Source organism: Lytechinus pictus, chromosome 10 (genome assembly GCF_037042905.1).
Source record: "Lytechinus pictus isolate F3 Inbred chromosome 10, Lp3.0, whole genome shotgun sequence".
Lineage (NCBI taxonomy): Eukaryota > Metazoa > Echinodermata > Echinoidea > Temnopleuroida > Toxopneustidae > Lytechinus > Lytechinus pictus.
This window is the reverse complement of record NC_087254.1, coordinates 8,147,387-8,168,616: the sequence shown is the minus strand read 5'-3', so window position 1 is coordinate 8,168,616 and position 21,230 is coordinate 8,147,387. Positions and strand designations below refer to the sequence as shown.

General features: G+C 36.2%; 1 protein-coding gene across 1 annotated transcript; it reads right to left on the bottom strand.

Annotated features, from left to right (window-relative positions):
• Nucleotides 1–628: 628 nt before the first annotated feature.
• Nucleotides 629–20,578, bottom strand: LOC129269052 (uncharacterized). The gene is made up of 9 exons (XM_064105263.1): nt 20,427–20,578; nt 15,767–16,051; nt 14,541–15,397; nt 13,670–13,805; nt 12,961–13,069; nt 12,321–12,422; nt 9,397–9,489; nt 8,701–8,822; nt 629–4,932 (listed from the first exon to the last, which is right to left on the bottom strand). The coding sequence occupies exons 1-9, from the start codon at nt 20,454–20,456 to the stop codon at nt 4,765–4,767; spliced, it is 1,902 nt and encodes a 633-aa protein (XP_063961333.1). The 5' UTR covers nt 20,457–20,578; the 3' UTR covers nt 629–4,764.
• Nucleotides 20,579–21,230: the final 652 nt, after the last annotated feature.

Genomic DNA, 21,230 nt, shown 5'->3' with positions numbered 1-21,230 from the left:
AAAAACATTGCTTTACAAGTAGCAAATTTTCTTTCTTATTCATTTTTTGAAGACAAGGTAGCAATCAAAAGTATACTAAAATGTCAGTAAGTTAGCCATAGCAAGATTTTATAAGGTCTTGTTTTGTTTTTATTATTCCCAGGTCAACATTATTGCAACAAAACATGAAAACCAGTGTCAGACTTGTCTGTATCCTTCATAGTCCAGTTGGAATGATGAAATCATTGTCAATAATGACATCATTTATCAATATATATCTTCTATAGTAATAACAGGTAAATACAGACAAGATTAATTGTATTTATAGGTCTTGTCCAAACATGTTATCACCTGTACTATCCCATTCTTGCCCAAAAAACTTGGAAATTAGCCAAATTAGCCAATGAATCACTGAACTATGAGGACTTTTCGATCCTAAACCATTAATATTACAACACACAAACACAAAAGAATGAAAATAAAATATGCAGTGTGTCATATCTTGCTGAAGGGGGGTGGGGCAAAATTATTTTAAGTGCATTTTTTGTCCCCCAAAAATGGATATAAGCCAAATCAGCCTTAAATTATCAGAATTACAGTGATTCTCTATCTGACACCATAACAATAACAAACCAAACACAAAAGAATAAAAGATCAAATGTGGAGCATGTTGTAACCTGTTAAAGGTGGGGGGGGGGGGGGGGTTGAGTGTGAGGTGCACTTTTAAATACAGTATCGGATGAGAAATAAAAACATTCCAAATTTAAAACCAAACAGATCATAACTTGATGTGTCACGAAAGTGAGGTACATTTATAACAAGGTCATGTATCAAGAAGTTCATTTCCTCACACAGGAAAGCCAAAGACTAAATTTCATAAGACCAGTTCTTCAAATGGGAGATGGATTCTTCTGTCTGTTAAATGCATTTGTTTTTTGTTTTTGTTTTTTATATCATGCCTTCGCGAGTTGAAGGGAATTCGTATATGTATTTTTTTTACAACCACATGGTAAGAAAAAGAAAGTAAACAAATTTTATTTTCAAGCAGTGGGCCAAAACATGCATTTAAACCACACTCATCATATTCATTTGGAGTTAATTTTCTCAGACCATACCCATATTCAAATAATCTAATCATACCTAATATATCAACGGAACTAGAACGATTCTCAACTGTTTTTTTTTAATATCATGCCTTCGTGAGTTGAAGGGAATTCGTATATGTATTTTTTGTTACTACCACATGGTTAGAAAAAAGAAAGTAAACAGATTTTATTTTCAAGCAGTGGGCCAAAACATGCATGTAACCCACACTCATCATATTCATTTGGTGTTGATTTTCTTAGACCATACCCATATTCAAATAATCTAATCATACCTAATATATCAACGGAACTAGAATGATTCTCAACTGTTTTTTTTTAATATCATGCCTTCGTGAGTTGAAGGGAATTTGTATATGCATCATTTTCGTTACTACCACATGGTAAGAAAAAAGAAAATAAACAGATTTTATTTTCAAGCATTGGGCCAAAACATGCATGTAACCCACACTCATCATATTCATTTGGTGTTGATTTTCTTAGACCATACCCATATTCAAATAATCTAATCGTTGTACCTAATATATCAAAGGAAACTAGAATGATTCTCAACAGTGCAACCAAAATTGGTGCCTCTGCCATTGCCCAGTCTGGATGTATTGCACAAGTTATTTCTTAAGTGTTGAAATAAGGGAGCAATGAGAGTAGCCTGGGGACGGTTTCATGAGGCATTTTGTCAGTGATTTTCACTGATTAATATGTTCTAAGCACATGAATATCTTTAGTAAATCAATTTATATATTTTACTGGAGTGTTAACACACTTATTTTCTGAGCACTGACTACTTCACACTCCAAGAGGAATGAAATAATCTCAACACTAAAGAATGTCTTTAAAATAAATCAATATTTTACTTAATTGTGAACACCCCTATTTTCTGAGCCCTGCCCTACTTTACACCCCAAAAGGAAATAAAATCACCCCAACACAGAATACTGTATATACATTAGAAAATCAATGATTTAAAAGTAATGTGAACACACTTATTATCTGAGCACTGCTTACTTCACACTCCAAGATAAAATGAAATCAACTCTACACTAAAGAATATCTTTAGTGAATAAAACAATGATTTACGTGAGTGTAAACACCCCTATTATCTGAGCCCTGCCCTACTTTACACCCCAAAAGGAAATAAAATCACCCCAACACAGAATACTGTATATACATTAGAAAATCAATTATTTAAAAGTAATGTGAACACACTTATTATCTGAGCACTGCTTACTTCACACTCCAAGATAAAATGAAATCAACTCTACACTAAAGAATATCTTTAGTAAATAAAACAATGATTTACGTGAGTGTAAACACCCCTATTATCTGAGCACTGCCCTACTTCACACTCCAAGAGGAAATGAAACCGTCAAGCGACGACTACCCTGGATCAATATACCATCACAACAGATTAGCAAAGCCTTTAAATCGATGAGGTCATTGGTAAACCAAGAACAATTGCACTGTGGTGGCCTTGATCTTGTTTATTACAAGGCATATAAAAAAAAAAAATATATGCATTTCAATAGTCAGAAGATATACATTATCTTACAACTCTGCAGATATTACATTCTGAGAATTAACCTGTTTAAAGGGGAATCCAACCCAAACAGAAAATCTTTCAATAAATGACTAGATGGATACATGTTCCAGTTGATAAAGTGGTGCATGAGTTGGGGGATCCAGTACCAACACAGCTTTTGCATCCTCTGGCAAGGCATTTATCTACATTCACCAATATCCACACAGACATATCCACACAGATATTACATTCTGATAATTAACCTGTTTAAAGGGGAATCCAACCCAAACATAGAATTTTTCAATAAATGACTAGATGGATACATGTTCCAGTTGATAAAGTGGTGCATGAGTTGGGGGATCCAGTACCAACACAGCTTTTGCATCCTTTGGCAAGGCATTCATCTACATTCACCAATATCCACACAGACATAGTAAATGGGTACCCAGTGTTCAAGCGGCTAATCAGTGTAGCCATGCCGGTGCTTAAAGATAAATTCCAGTTCTGGTAACGATCTCAAAATGACTTTTTACAGAATCTAATATAATGACCACCCAAGTGTCTGTTGGTATGAATAAAAAATATGTGCCAAAGGATTCTGGAAGAAATTGTGTAATTGCTGAGAAATAAGCAAAATAAGCGCGGATTCGGTCACTTCCGTCGGGTCTTTATTCCAGCAATAATAATACACTGTCCCACGTGTGCCTATCTGTGTTGGTGATCTTCAGTGTGAACATTTCTCAGCGTAGATTTCAAGATTTCACAAAGTTCAGTTTATGTAACTGTACCAGATCTAGATCCTCGATGATATACTGACAATTAAAGGGGAATCCAGCCTTGGCAATAAAATGTTGTGTTGGGAAGGAGAAAAATAAATCAAACAGAATGGTGAAAGTTTGAAAGAAATCGGACAAGCAATTAGAAAGTTATAGCTGCTTTAAAATTGAGATCACTAATAGTATGTAGATTTCAAATTGGCAACTGGGTAAGTAAATTATGACAAGGGGCAAGGACAACTTTCCCATAAGCCAAGTACTTTATTATCAGGGATTTGTGGTTTTCTCCTAAGTACCCATTCCCCTGGGGCAGTAATCTAATTATAATCCAGGTAGTATATTGTTTTATGTCCTCATGAAAGAAAAATATAATTTGACATAAAACTTTTTGGGAAAATGACATTTTACCAATAATATGTATTGGAGTACATGGAAGAGTAGTCCTTGCCTTACATCACTATGACATCCCATATGCGGCCAATTTGAAGTCTCCATGGGTATAGTGATTACCAATATTTCCAACTTTTAAAAATTCATAACTTTCTTGTTGTTTGTCCAATATTGTTCAAACTTTCACCTATCAACTTGTCTGATTTTTCTTTTTCTTATAAAAACAAGTTTTTATTTGGGTTGGATTCCCCTTTAAGCCTGGTTTTACAGACTTTCTCATGAAATCAGTGTTTACTGCAACTACTGGCATTTCTCTTTAAGCCAGGGTATTAGTATAAAGTACTTGAGTTCAGAGCTACATAAATGTTGCATATTATTATTTTTATTGCTATTATTACAAACAATTTTATGAAATACCACCTTATTATGCTATCTGATAGAAAGGATTATTGTGTCTTGTGTGGGAATAGTGCTTTTCAATCTATTTTAACTTTCTTCTGTATTACTGTCATCTCTGAATGTTACAATAAAAATATGCAACATGCCTATTTTTAGGTAATTATTTCTAAGTAACTGGTTAAAAGATGAATGTTTATATATATGCTTATTGTTTCAGGCATAATTTTTCAACACCATTTGATTGAATATTAATTTAAAGTTAAGTTAAATTTGATAGTTAAATTGAATTGAGGCATGCACTAACAGTACTCTGTCTGGAAATAGGCACTTGAAATATAATTTAATTTCTGCTGCATCTATTTCATCTTCTTGAATGTTCAAATTAAGAAACTGAAAGAGTGATCTTTGGAGATGATTTATTAGCATTTAATTGAAATTTAAAATATAGTTTAAGGAGAGCATTTCGTGAAAAGTTTGGTCAGGGATTTTCACCGACTAATTCGCTCTCAGCCAATGAGATGCAAGGATTTCAGTAGCTTTTAACAACTGCCTGTGGAAATCGCTGACTGTTCGGTTTCATGAAATGCTCCCCATTTGATTAGCACTCCTGGCAAGGTGTTATACCTCTCTCTTCGTCTGATATCATAGATGGATAGACTGACCCCGAGTTGAATACCACACCGTGAGCAATGCGATACAGAGTTGGATAGGAGTGATCCGAACTGTCAATGCTTGAGAGAAGCTCCAATATTGCACTTCCTGCAACCTATAAGACGAGAGAGAGGAAGGAAGAAAGAGAGAGAGAAGTGGGGGGGGGGGGAAAGGTAGGAAGGACGAGAAAAAGAGAGGGAGGAAGAAATAAAATAGGAAAATTGATGAGTGAGGGGAGAGACAAAGAGAGACAGGCAGTAAGAGATAAAGAGAGAGTCAGAGACAAAGCGGGAGACAGGGTTAGAGGAGGAAGGAGAGATGGGGAGGGAGTAAGAAAGAGAGATGGAAAGAGAGAGAGAGAAAACAAAGTAAGAGCATTCAAAAGGATTCACAAGAACTTTTGATTCTCATTTACATTTTATGCATACATGTACATGTAGTTGAGTATCATGAAACTGAATTAATTGCGAGAATGCAAAATAAATGGAGGTCAGTGATGTTTGATGGAATTACATAGAATTACAGTATAAACGTTAGCCAGAACAAAATAATAACATGACTTGATTTCTTTACTGCCAAACAAAGAGAAAAAATACCTGACCAATGTTGCACTTATACACACATTAAACAAACCCCAGGAAACTATCTCTCGTTGCATTGTAAAGAGAAACTGTACTTTGCCTGAACAGATTTGAAAAGTTGGCAGAATAAATTACAGGAGAGCGTTTCACGAAGCGTCACGTCAGTGGTTTTCACTGGCTAATTTGCTCCGAGCCAATCAGATGCAAGGATTTCAGTAGCCTATAACAGATAATGACCGATGTTCTGTGTCATGAAATGCTCCCATGATCCGCTGAGGAAGCCTAATCTGAAAATCAAAATCTAGGATTAGATGAATGGAATGTAATGTAACAGTAAAACTTGGATTTAATAGAGGAAAGCACATAACAGATTTGAGGTTACAGATCATGAAAACCTTACACCAGGGATGTTGATGAAAAAGAAAAATCAAATGAAATCGGTGAATACAATCTAAATGTAATACTGCAGTTTTGATTTCGATCACTGTAACTACAGAAAAATTCCAGTTGTTGTAACATTGACAATTTCTAACAGAATCAAACAAAATGAAAATAAACGCCAAGTATTTGTAAAATACATTTTCTGTGTCAAATGATTTAGATAGAGAATAAGTGGGTAATCCGTGATTATCAAAATAAGAAAGGCATTCTGTTGTTAGTTGGGTCTTCTCTTCTTTCCATGTTAGAATATAACAAGGGCTCTTTGGTTCTACTCTTGATTGGCAATTTCAGTTGTTTTTTAAACAGTACTCTCTTCAGCCATTGGTTTGTATATTGCTAGAACTACATGTATGATAATGAGCTAACCATTCATTCTGTTTTAAAATACCGTTTTGAAATTTTACTTACTGTGACAATCTGAATTTGGCTTGAATTTGGAATATGGTCATTATACTACATTTTAAATATCGAAACTGTTAAAATGCTGTTTTCGTCGGCTCTTTGTGTAAAAATATCTATATTCCACGCATTAAAAATCTTGCTATAGGATTGGTCAGAAGTCGGTCACGTGATAAAGGGTAGTGTCCCCATCAATCATCACTCGCAGTGATGGGCCTTTTTGGTTTTGCTGATCTTTTTCAGCCCATAGGGTCATAACGCGTTGTGAATTAGTTTGAGTATACATGTGCGAAATGATGAGATCATTGCCACTCAATTTCTTTTTGGGGTCCATCTTTCTCCATCACCTACAGTGAGGTCACAATAAATCTTGCTGGAGCAAGATCTTGGATGCTTGCGCACATTTTACATACGTGCTAGCATTAAAACAAGTAAACAAGCAAACAAGCATCAAGGAAAACTTGATTTAAAAAAAAAATCAAAATACTTCTTTATAGAGACGTATTGATATTGGTTTCTTCATTTGTAGTGGTTTCTTTATTTGTAGTGGTTTCGATGCGGAATATAAAGCACATAATCACCTCTTGATTTCAGGTGACGAGGCAAACTATCACCTTCATGAACGGTCATTATTTCCTTAATATCTCCTGTTATGTTTATTATGTAAGTTATGTCTCTAACTTTCTGAATGATCCCTCAATACGATGGCAGCTCTTCTATTCTCTCTGTAAATAGGACTGTTTGTTTTATGTAATATTTTTATTGGAATATTTATCCCTATAGGTCCGTATTCTGAAGTCAGGTTTAACTTCGACCATGGTCTCATTCTGTGCAAAAATTTTGAGGAGCCAAAAACCTCAAAACTTCTGCTTCATTTTATTGTTTATTTCTTGCAGTTACTATTTTGTTTCCCTTAGCTTTCATAACAAAGAAAATATTTCAGTTTTCATATTCTGAGACAGGTATAAATGATGTGAGTGTCATAAGAGTTAATAAAACGATCATGTATTAATACAGATTTGTGCCCCAATTGGCTCTCCATAGTTAAACTTCAACTTTAAACCAGGGAATTCAGAATATGGGCCAATCATGGCTATAATGTATATTTTCATGCTTTACATTTCATGTGCCCCTTTCTTCTTTTTTTTTTATTAATAAAATGTGAAAATGAATGAATCGATTGATTTGTCAAATTCAACCACCAAAATGAATGAAAAATATCACACTAGAATTTTGTTTTTGTTTCACTGGTAGAATCATTTACACACATAAAATGTGTGTAAATGATTCTACCAGTGAAACAAAAATTTTATAATGATAGATTTGATTAATAATGCATCAAATCCACTCTGCAGAACGCTCAAGACATAATAAAATAAATAAGAAAATAGATATTCAAATCAGTGATACATGTAGGTCAATATGCCGTTCAGGTGATATCACTCACTGCTTATAAGCTGCATAATCAGATAGTCTACTTGATGAATATACATGTTTGCACTTTTTTACATTTTGAGTCTGCACATATTGTTTAATACTGTATTATATCTTGTTTATTACATGCTTAGTATTGCTATCATTACTACTATTTGTTGTTGTTTGTTTTTGTTAACAGGGCCGCATGGAAGACCACCAAGTTAGTAACATACGCCAATAAATAAATAAATAAATAAATAAAATAAATGAATTGAGAGTCTATGAAGCCAGTGCAGACTTTGAAGGTGAATCTACATTAACTATACAATATAACCAGACATTGCCTGGGGACCGCTTCATGAAAGTTGTCAGCACTGACAAGATGTCTTTCTCCGACAGTTACCATAGTAACAGTCAGAGGCCAGAACTTCTCAGCCAATCACAAGCAAGGATTTCACTAAAATAGTCAGCACTGACAATTTAGTCCGTGCTGACTTTCATGAAACACCCCCCTGGTCTATCTGTTTAATAACTTTTAAATTCCCCTCCGAAGTATATTTTCTCCTCATGCTTTCCGGGCAATATATAATACCTTGGGGAAAATGAAAATCCATTGGGAAAATTAAATATTTGGGTAGGCAATACATATATCAGTGAAAAATTACAGAGTCAAATCAAAGAGTCAAATGCAGGTACGCAAAAGTGAAATTTAATGGATGAAGAGAAACCAAGGGTAAAAAACTACAGAAAGAGTCAAACGGAGAGAAACAAAAGTGAAATGAAACAGATCAAGAGAAATCAAAAGAGTCAAGATATGAGAAAGAGTCAAATTAAAGAAAGAGTCAAAATGTAAGCAAAAGTGATATTAAAGGGAGGAAGAGAAACCAAGAGTCAAGATATGAGAAAGAGTCAAATTAAAGAAAGAGTCAAAATGTACGCAAAAGTGGAATTAAAGGGAGAAAGAGGAATCAAAATAGTCAACATAACAGAAAAAATAAAGATGTAGAGAAGCCAAGAGTAAAATAAATTGGATGACGAGAAATTACCTCTTGAATAATCTTTTCTTGTTGAACAAGTTGTATCTGATACACAAGTCGATTCCATGTCAACAGCTCTGCTCGAGATGAGTACTGCAGAATATGACCTTCTGGTATGGAAAGGCATTCACCTGAAAAACAATATTTAAAAGAGAATTTATTCAATAATAATAGCAACAATAATACTTGTCTTTTTGTGTACTGCAACCATATATCAGCTGATTTCATTTCAAGTCATAAGTCCAATGAAAAACGACAAACGATCAACATAAAATATGCATATTTTTGTCATTTATAGAACACACTTTCTCTAGCATAGAATGGGCTGAAAATTTCATGATATTATTTATGTCACCAGCTTTCTAATTACAATTTAAGTGAGTGCTCACATTTTATTTTACACAAAAACATTACTGAGGGGGGGGGGGGCTAGATTTAAATTTAGTCCTAATGGCTCCGAAAAAACATATTTTTGCTCTTAATTGGGAAAAATTCATTCAATGACTGTTAAACTTTTGTAATATTGTAATGGTCGATGATACTTGAGTATAGTTCACATTACTGACCCAATACCAAAGTTTTGGACAGACTTTATTTATGAAATTACCAGATAAATAGTAATAATGATTATGAAACTTGAAAATAAAATATAACTGTGAATAACTTGCTAAATTCTATGATTCTATGACTATTGAACTTTGTTACCTTTGAAGGAAATCCCTTGATGCCAAAGGAAAGGGAATCCCTCCGTTTTCTTGTGACTGCTTAAAACCCTGTCATCATGGTCATCATTAAAACCTGTAGAAGATGGAAATTTTTTCAATATAGTTTAGCATCTATAATATCTCATTGGCAGAAGGACGGTAGGTTGCACAGGCATGGTGAGTTCCGATTCCTGTGTGGTTGGTATAAAGCCGTTAGCTCAAGTGTGAGCTATACAAAACAAAATGATACAGTGCGTGCAAGAGTTAATGCCCTTCTGCTTGACCAACAGTAATGGGGATTGATGAAAGAGTAAATCCTAACACCCTTTGGCCAGCAAGGTGACAATATGTAAAAATTCAACGACTTGGAAAACATGCTAAAAGCAAATAAAAAAAAGTCTTGCAAAAGCAATGTTAAATAAGCTATGTGGTAATGTTTTCATTTTGGGGATTCATTTCCGAAAATAAAATAGCTGTGAAAGATGATTATTAAATCAATACTAAAACTGAGAAACTGAGTATTCTTGAAAAGAAAGAAGTTATAACTGATAACAATATAAAAATAAATAAACACTCGGGTGAGTTTTATTGGTTTTATCAGACAAAATGATTTTGAATTTCTGATTTAATGGAAATATGTATGATTATCTACGTCTTGGACAGACATATGACAATATCATCATACAAACATGACCCGGTAAAAATGAATCAGGGTCTGATGAATCAGTCTACACCATGAACATTATCTCTCAGCCACACTCATTGATGTACAGCTGCCACCAGATGACCAGTAGATGGCGCTAGAGCATTAGCTGCAGCAGAGCCATTAATTCAGAAAGTTCATTCAACTCGGTTTCTTTTGATCTGGGCTTGCCTAATAGCACTATGCGCCATGTGGGTAACGCATTAAAACCAGGTTTGTGGAACTCTCTCTATTTATAGCTCTGAGCTGCAACAAAACACTTGGGCCAGACCTGCCAACCTCTGGGAATGAAAAAGTGTATTCTGTGATAAAAAAAGTATATTTTTTTCCCCAAAAAAGTGTATTTCATAATAAAATGCGTGGCTCACTCACTCATCGCGGCACTCAAGCTGCATGCAAGCTAAAATGCGCACTGCTCTTGCAGATGAAAAAAAAACATTTAAACATGTGTATATCTCACCCTGGTTTTAACAAAATGATTAAAAAAAACAAGTTACCTGAAAATACATTGATCTTATAACCACATTTGTGTAAGTTTTATGAAATAGAGACATATGGAGATGATATTTCTCAATAAATTACGATTTTGTAAAAAAAAAAAAAAAAAAACGTACTAAATACTCAAAAAACGTACTGGTTGGCAGGTCTGTTGGGCCCATATTCTGGGGACCGTAACACAAAGCTTACCAATGATCGTAGAACATTTTTCTATGATTAATTGTATTGACTACAATGTACAATCAATCGTGAAAATCAAGTGTAGATTAATTAGTAATCTTTGTGTTACGGGACCCTGAACTCAGGTTTAAATTAAACCCTGGTTTAAACTTGTGGTTTAACTATGGTGAGCCAATTGGAGCACAAATCCCTTACAGAACACACCCAATTTATTAACTCATTTGACACTCAAATTGTTCAAGATTGTCTGGGAATGATAACAGAAGTATTTTGAACTATTTTTCTTCATTATAAAAGCAAAAGGAAACAAAATTGGGCTCCCTATAATTTTAGCACAGAGTCACACCATGGTCTAAGTTAAACCCGACTCCAGAATACAAACCTTGGGGTCTAACAGGCCTAATTACAATAAGGCAAAAGATATCAATTTGACAAACTCATTCCCAAGATTTTGAATTTGAAATAGCTGGCTGCCGAAAATGCATGCATATGATTCGCCATCTAACACTGATTCTAGGAAGGACAATCATTATCTTTATTTGTTTGGCGTCACCAGTGCCTGGGAGGCGAAAAGCGAACTGAATCACAATGACCCGCAGGTCTCTCCTCCCGATATAACTGATTGGGGGGAGTGCAGGTGGACCCCTACACCAGGGTTTCCCCCTACTCTTATACGAATAGTGCAGTGGGTTCTTAACGTGCAAAGGTGGTGATTCTCCTCTACATGGGGCCTCCATTTAACGTCCTATCCGAGGGACAGAGTGTTTTCCATTGTAACATAGCCTGCATCTATGAAACATGGGAAAGACGTTTACACACAACGCACTGGCTTCAGTCATCCGCCTGGGGTGGACTCGAACCCATGATCTTTGGTTTGACGGGCAGACGCGTAACCGACTGAGCCATCTTCCTTTTGCCTAAATGAAGAACAAATGTCTCTTCAAAAGTTTTTGAACTAATTGACTGGCAGAAGAGCCTGTTTCGAGTTATGAATAAGATCTTATCAACAAATGTTTCCATACATGTTGATTTATGCAGAAATAAAAGGAAGCTGCCAACATGGTGACACGATATTTGCTGCTGCGACAACTGCTCCGGTCTCAATATCTCAAAGGAAATGGGGTTAGAGTTTAATAGGATTGTAATAGAGTTTTTGGTTTAAAATAATGTAAAGATAAGGATTATGGTTTTAGTTTTGGATGTTATATTTTATGTTTGGCTTAACATGCAGAATTTCCATCGGAGCAACAGTCGCCGGAGTAAATGTCATAGACCTGCCAACGTACGGTACCCTTTGATGGTCGAATGTGAAATGTCAGATACATTTCATGTCTACTGGAAGTACACATCAGTCCCCGAGCTTTAATCCTTATTTCACATGGATTTTTGTATACTGTTAGTACAGGTATGACACCACAGGGTTAACTCAGTGATGACGAGACTCCTTTAATTACACCAATAGATGGTGCAAGAGCAGTAGTCGCAGCAAAACACTCGAGATGAAATTAAAAAACAAAGAAGAAGAGAGAATTGTTGTAACTCACATTCTTTTAGCTCACTAAATTGCGTAGTGATCTCATCTTGTCTCTGACGTATAACCTCTGACATTGAACTGAGATAGTACACATCCTCCCAGTGAGTTTTACCTAAATGGAAAAAGCAAAGACACTAAAAAATAGAGTGCTCTGTATATCAATATACATGACATCCACTAGAAATATGTTCATAGAATTTACACACATATTTGAAGGTCACAACCACATGACAGTAATTGGTGAAAAAAACAGGCATGATATTCCCCTCTGAAAAAAAAATCTGAAAAGTAGCTAAGGGTGGCTAAGTCCCCGCCGAAGTCCGAGACGCCCTGATTGGGGTTACAAGCTCTTGCATAGTAAAGAAATAGAAAGTGATTTTTCAAGGTGAGTCTGCATGATAGTTTTATCCTTTCAGTAAAAAACAGCATGAGGATGTTCTTGGGCAAAGGATATCACATAAAAAAATAAAAAATTACAGAATAAAAAAAAAAAAAATCTGATAAATTATTTAAAAAAAAAATCAGAATTCAACAGGAAATCAAAGTATCAAACCTATGGGAATAAATGTTTCACTAAAAAGAAGAATTTATATGCACTTTTAAAGGGAAACTTTTTTCATGAACATAAACAATGATCCATTTGTACTTACCATGTATTGCCTTGAGTTGCTTTCTTACATTCCTTGTGAGTTCAATCAAGTGTCGGAACTCTCCGACCAGTCTCTGTAGCTCACCATCAAGATGTGAGAAGGATAAAGACTGATTGATGCTAGGTTAAGAAAAGCTCGGGGACAAATTCAGATCTAGATCTATAGCATACATGGGACTGGTTTTGGATAATAGTCCCATAGTCCCCCTTTTAAGCACTTCAGCGCGGTTCTTTGAAGATTATGTCCAAACCCATATATGCAAGATCAATCCGAAATGATTCTTCTCTGATTTTTCAATTAACAAGATGTCATTCTCTAAAATACAGGTTCTTCCTTGAAGTGTTAAAGCTCTGGGGCAATTGCAGTCATATCTTACCCATTCATCTCAGCTCTCGAATCCACAACCTAAATCCGAAGCGAAAATGGCATTATCTCCACAATCCAGAAATTACCAACCTCCAAATAGATAAATCACTCTAGTTGCCCCCGGTTATATTGTACCTCCACTAAAAGTTTTCAGAGGACCATTCAGAAGTGATAATCACAAGGACTTATGGAGTGATGTTAAATGGGAGAAAGAAAAGGGTAATTACTGTAACAATAATGTACACCACAGTTTGGTTTATTTCATCATAGGATTACCCGTGAGTGTGCTATTAGGCAAGACCTATCTAATTTCATCTTCACTAGCGATCTTGTTTAAGGATACATTATCACCACAGAGACTGAGGTATTGATCAGAATGGCTTCGGGCATCCTCATGGACCAGAGAGGTCAATTTGTCTCTGAGCTTCGTGGTGTTCTGGTAATGTTTCTTCAACTTAGATGGCACTGTAAGGCTGGATCTGTGAAGAAAAGTAGAGAGAATAGTTAACATGTTGGAGACTGTTTCCGCACGATTCTCTCGAAAATATGGGTAAAGCAAAATCAGCCAGTCTCCCATGTGTTAATAGAATGAAAGCACAAATGAATTCAAATGTCAGCATCAACTTGCCTGTGCACAGCCAAAGCAAATGAAATTCAATATTCACTTATCTTAGGAAGAAATTTAGAACATTGCAAAAGAGTGTCTCGAAAAGCCAATATATCTCCTCCACCTCATCTAAATCTTCCTTTCTCTTTCTTTCATATTTCATCATCATCATCATCATCATCATCATCATCATCATCATCATCATCATCATCATCATCATCATCACCACCACCACCACCACCACCACCACCACCACCACCACCACCACCACCATCATCATCATCATCATCATCACCATCACCATCACCACCACCACCACCACCATCACCACCACCACCACCACCACCACCACCACCATCATCATCATCATCATCATCATCACCATCACCATCACCACCACCACCATCACCACCATCATCACCACCATCACCATCACCACCACCATCATATCCATCATTATTTTCATCATTATTTATCCATCAGATAGACTTAATTCAGTGTAAAACAGCCTCCATATTGCAGAAATGAAATTCAGTTATCTATAATTTAAAAAAATGTGAAGAATTTTGATCACATAGCTTTATAATCTAAATTGTAGGCTACTCACCCATCCCTCTGCAGTATAAATGGAATCGTCTTTGATTGAGGAGTAGGATTGGCTTTTGTTGAAGATATGGATTCTGTTTCCTGGTAAGTATTGTCAGATCTTCCTTTCAGTCCTTGAGACACCTTCAGATGTGCCACAGAATGGGTTACCTTCTCAATAACATCACCGTCAGGAGTTCTCTGAGTTCTAATTGCCTCTTCAACCTGAGCATTGCCTTTCCCTGATGAAACATTAGAGACTTCATCAGGCAATCTCTTTGTTGCTGAAGCTAACTTTATCTGTCCTTGTGAGGAGCTCTGCCTAACGTTGGATTGGTTTCCACTTAATTGACTACTTGGCTTAGTTGGCTTCTTCGAGTCATTCTTATGCGATGTCTTTGCTTTAGCTGACTGCATATACCTGCTCTGGGTGTCCCCATACCGAGTTGCTGGCTTTGACACATGTCTCCCAATTTCTGCAGAGGATGTCCGGAGTGGCACACCTTTCCTCGATGCAGGTCTAGGAACACCTGCTGCAACTGAAGTTGATTTCTTAGATTTGGGTGGGTTGGACAGTTTACTTGATCCTGATGTTGGATGGGTCATTCTTGATATTTGCTCCTTCCTTATTGGTGGATCTTTCTTCAGCAGCCTATCAAGGTCCTTCGCAGAAATGACTGCTATATCAGAAGCTTCTGCTTCAGAGTTATTGGTATTTCTATTTATAGGTTCACCCAGAATCTCTTCATTTTTCTGCTGATCTGATGTTAACGAGGGTTCCGCAACCTTGATAGGCTTGGACGTTTCCACATGGTTAGGAGCATTTGCTGATACTGCTGAAGCTCTGCCAAGATTATGGCTGGTTTGTTTGCTTTTTACCTTAAGTAGAGAAAAAAGAAGGATCCAATGTTTACTTGTATGAAGTTGTATCAAATACACTATAACGAATAACAAATTAGGATCATCTACATGTATAATTCTGCATTGTCTGTTTTAATATCAAGATTCAGTTATTATCCAGGTCATTACTCTTTAACCCTTAAACACCCATAGATTTTTCTGATTGCTTAATCAGTTTGTATCTTACAATAAAAATTTCCCACATTAACATAGCATGATTGAAATCTTCACAATAAAACAAAATTCCCCTTCATTTTAAAACTTTTCTGAATGGAAAAATAAAATTGAGGAACATTAGAGCACAATACACATTGGGTGTCTTGTTAACAAACTCAATGCTAGACTCACCTTGCTCTGAAAATTCCTCAGTTTCTGGGCTTGAGACAGCACACTGTCTACTTCTGCCAACATTGACTGCTCTTCAAAGGAAAACACATCATCTTTGTTCAACTTCTCAGGAGTACTTGCTGAATCTCTACCGCCGTCTTGAGTTCTTGTAAGACCAGCTGAAGCTGGAGACATCTTTCCAGGCCATGGTTTATTGAGCAGCTGTGCGATGTCATGACATGTCAATTCATTCTGTAGACGGACTTCATTGATGCGCTCCTGGATTTCACTCAAACGCGTCAGTGCCTGGTGACATGAAATATACTTATTTTGATAATGAATGTTTCATAATAAAAAACAAATAAATCTTAGATCTCTACTGCGATATTTTCTCCCAGGAGAGAAACAAAATAAACTGTAATTATTTATTTTTTCATTTACCTTTCAACATTTTGAATTAGTATTTCAAAAATATGTCATAGCAAATTCCTAACTCCTTACTAATGATTTCATATTTGTCCAAGATTTCAACCTTGGCCTGACAAGATGGACAAATCTAGCTCAACAACCCTCGCAATTTAGCTAATATGTGTGCGCATTAAATTTCATGCTTATGGTAGATCTACTGATCTGCACACATGTATGAGTGGTGCTTGACTGAAGATCACTTGTTCACTGCAACCATCCTGCCTGTGGGGAATCTACAGGTAGGACTGTGGCATGCCAATGCTGTACAGAGCACACTTTAAAAAATCATTAAAATATCACTTTTGTGACCAAAATTACTAATTTCCATACAGTTGCAATTTATTTTTCAATAGTAACTTGGGAATAGTTTTTGTATTCACTAGAGCGCTCAAAAACTTGAATTTTGGGCATATTTTTGTGTACGCCCTCTATTGGTGGAAAGTAATATGGCAAGAAAATTTTCATTTTTTAATCTCTATTTTTAATTAAGAAAAAAATGATTTAAAGAATCAAATTTACTTAAGGGCCAAGTTGTATGACGAATGGGTGTAATGGAAACTGTCAGTGTAAAAAAATCAAGCATTTGTCCCAAAGAAAAAGATAAAATAAGCCAAACATTGCCACCCTTATTTTGCCACACATGGAGATATAACTGAGAACAAGGTTATATCATAACCTTGTTCATTGAATGAGTGCTGAAGATCAGCACTTTAGGCATACCCTGCCTGCCCACACACTTTTGGTTCAGCGACAACATGATTTGCTGGACAAAAAGCTTAAAGTTGAATTAAGAAGGGGGTGAGTTTCCATAAATATAGGTTCTACATACAATATATAGTATATATAAGTTGTTCAAACACATAGCATGTCACAATAATCCTCTGCCTTCTCGATATTTTGCTTTGAAAGTCTATGAAATTAGCCACCTGTCAGAGCCCGAGAGACGAGTGTACAGAAAAGTCACTCGGAGTGTGACGTCACCGGGGGGAATTTAGTATAAGAGGTGCCTGAATGTCATACAGAAATGCTATGCAGAGAGAGAAAGATATTTTACAATTTTTTTTCAAAGCAACTCAAATCAAACAAATAGGACTGATATGTACAAATCTTTACTTTCCCTGTATAAAAAATAGTATGAATAACCACCATGAACTCTTCAATCATGATGTAAGATAGCAAACAGTGAGTTATTGAATGATATTTTCACTATTTCTCATTTATTTTATCACGATGTTCAATCAAGTGAGTAGCTGGAAAGTAATTCCGGCGGCTAGCTCAGCGCGCGCTGAACGCATAATACTAGTACACACAACACCCAGGCATTGAGTGTACTGTTATGGTCTGGTATGTCGACTTAGTTCATGGCCGTGCAGCGATCCCCTGGCGTTTTTTCTTCTTTTCTTTTGTCTTTGACTCCACTTTTATATCCTCTGGATCATTTCCACTCATAGCTCATTCCACAGAACAATCTTGAACCAAACGTATAGTATTCTTTCTCGGCCTTCTGAGTTGTTTTCTATATTTAATTACGCTAGGGGTCACCGTCACACATACAAACGCAATTCGGAAGTGAGTTGAAGACAGAAAGATATATAGTAATTAGTATACATCTCTATGGTTGAAGACAACAAGAACGGTACGGTAGCTCGACAGCTAGCTGCGCCGGAGTGGGCGGCCGGTCGGCACAAAGCAATTCCGCAACCAACTGTGTTTTTTTGCAAGAGCCGCGTCACACGCGGATAAATATGTCATAATAACACGTCTGCTACGTTATCGACTGGTGAGAAGATCTCGATCAAATTTCATATTATTCACCTTGAAATTATTCCTTTAGGGTCTATGGTATCATTCTGAGGGAATTCACATATTTGGAATAATAGTACGGCCACAAATATTTTCATCATTTCCTCTTTGCAAGTTCTATGGCTCGCAGATACAACTTCAACTGCAGTTATTCCATATGAAGGAGTACGTGCATAGTACACAAAACGGCACTGCCTTGTTTACTAAACCGGGACCGAATACCCCCCGGTGACGTCACACTCAAAGAACACCCGTCTCGGTAGGCATTGCAGGAGCGAACTCAGGGAAAATGGGTAGGGATAAATCGTTCAAATTCACTATTTTGAAAAAAGAAAATGGGGGGTCGAATCACCTATTAGTGTTTGGGGGGTTGTAAGGTTGCTATTAATGTAAATATCTCAATATTTGGAATCGTCTTCTTAATTCAACTTTAATTATGATGTGTCAATTTCCAACAACCAAGAACAAATATTTAAATTTCCTGATTTGTTTGTGAAACGGGCCTTATTATTTCCATTGTCATCACATCAGTGAAACCATAAATTCATCGTCTATCAGGACCAAAATTCAGTTTCGGAACCTCTTCACTTGTTGATTTATAAGCGAGCATTGTGTTCTGAATTTGATCGCAATCATGGAAATTGGGAACCAATGCAATGCAATTTCATGATAGATCTATAAACGTTAATGCTGCTTTGGCTTTGAGCACATGCCCTAGTTTAAGGCTAAAGTTAAACTTCATTTAGACTCTAACAGTTATATTGTCTTCAATATGTATTTTCCTGGAATTTTTATATCATTAGACGAGACCCTATTTCAGATATATGTCATAGCAAGTCTCTCAATCATGATTCACATTGACAATTGTGAACAATTACTGGTGGGGCAACGAGGGGGAATATCCAAAAATTTCTCCAGGTTCATCATAAGGCCAGGGTCTTTCAAAATTATTATTAACTGGAATAACCTCCCCTCCACGATTGTAAATTGCCTTTCCCTGGTCTGGACTCTGGAGACATTTAAATTAAAACTAAAACAACTTCATCATCCCACACACGTTGCGCTACTCTCTTCACTAAGTTAGCATGGATGCGTCTCTCAGTCTCAACGACATTTGCTCGTAGTCAGCCGGTGTGGAAATGCATTGCCGTCATTACCATTAGTACATTATAGTCACGTAATGTATTACCGGACACCATCATGATTCCGGACGTGCATATTACTGCGTACGAAAAACAATTTTGTACCGTAAGACTTCCGCAATTTTATTTCACAGAGCAATACATAGGACAAGATTGCAAAAACAAGGCGAAAAAATCCAACTTTTACCTAATTTATCTCTAAAATGACAGAAAATGCTTAAAATATCATATAACAGTTTTGCTTTAAACAATGATATATTTTCTGGCGGAAATATTGGCCTGATTTGCCAAATTTCAATCTCGTCTGCTCCTTTGATCGAATGTTGAGGTGTGGTGTGGGTGATCGTCGTACGGATAGTTCTCAAGGTACCCGTGTCGTGTGCGAGGTTTACCGAGATTAGAGCCGTCGACGATTGACAGCGCATTGATAGAACTTGATGAATGTCACGATACGAACGAGCACAATATTGGAAAGTGCCATGGAAGATATGCAGTTAAAAATAAAAAATAAAAAGGGGTCTAGATCTAGTTAGCAAACTACCAACATCTGCTCAGATTCGATATAAAAGCAAAAAAAACTTAGAATTTACTCAAGATATGATATATGAAGCAAAATTCACATCAATTCTTTCTTACATTATTATAATCAAGAATATCTTTACCCGTCCGGAATCATGATGTAATTTGTTACGCACGAAAATAATTGTTTTTTCGTGGTATGCGGAAATTGCAATGCAAAGAAAACGGTTGGAAAATATAAAATTATTTTATCATAATTCATATTTATGATATTCATAATAATTTTAAATGGCAGTGTAGCTGTAGGCCCTCCGGACACCTTTATTTGGCCATATCGTGAAATTTGTCGCCTCTCTTCTCGTGTGTGTGCGCTCGCTGTGTACAAAGTCAATGGGAGTGGAAAGATGTCACCACCGCTGACGAAATAAACGGCAGTGAATGGACTGGTGACATTAACCACGATAATGCCCTTTATTTCAGTGCTTTAAAAATGACATCGAGAGGAAATACATTCAAGAAAAATTCGCGCTTGCTATTTAAAATGTTATGAATATCATAAATATGATAAAATATAATTGGCCTTTCTTATTATGGCTTATGCGCCGTCGCGATGTGTGATATTGTAAAATAAGAGTCTTAAGACAACATGAATATCAGTACATGGGACACTGCATGACACTCGTTGACAAACTTCATTATTTATGGGTCTGTAGTTCACATTATTCATGATATGAGATAAAATACATTACCGAAGGTAAGGAATTTTGTTGAGAATCCATTCAGTTGGCCTGGAGATCCTGTCAACATCGAACTTACGAGGTTTTGTTTGGTAACACTAACAGGAATTTGAGTCAGACACGGATTTGGAACTGATGAATATTCATCAATTCATGAGGTGTGTATGCGGTACATGGTCGAATATAGCGCGCGGGGGATCCGGGAGGGGGGAGGTGACTGAAATCCTTGCTGAAATCTGTTTGGTGCGTAGGAGAGAAAAAAAGAATGGGAAAGAGGGCATAAAAAGGACACAAAAAAGGAGTGAACAAATGATAGATAGACATATAAATAGATAGATAGATGGATGGATGGATTGATGGATGGATAGATAGCCGATAGATAGATAGAAAAAGATAAATAACAAGAAAGAAAGGAAAGGAAAATGAAGATAATATATACCGGTATTGGCCTTGACGAGGTTACTGTCAGTTGTATGGGTGTGCCAAGTTGCCACATCCCCTCGGCCCACCTCATTTTCCCCAATTCTATCCAATTTTTCTCTCTATCACTCCGTTTCTCAATTTTAGTTTGTATTTTTTATTAAAATACACACTGTCTTCAAGGAAAAGGGGATACATTGACAAATTAATGACAACAAAAGTCATGTTTTGAGTTAGTTCATTTTTCATCATATGTATCAGGTTTCCCAAAGATCATCCTTTCATTCACATTAAACAAAAATGATGTGAAATGAGCACCATTCGTGCATTAGTGCTCACATTTTATACTTTGTACCGAAATTTAGGCCTATACTGAATAAATCATGATCAATTAAT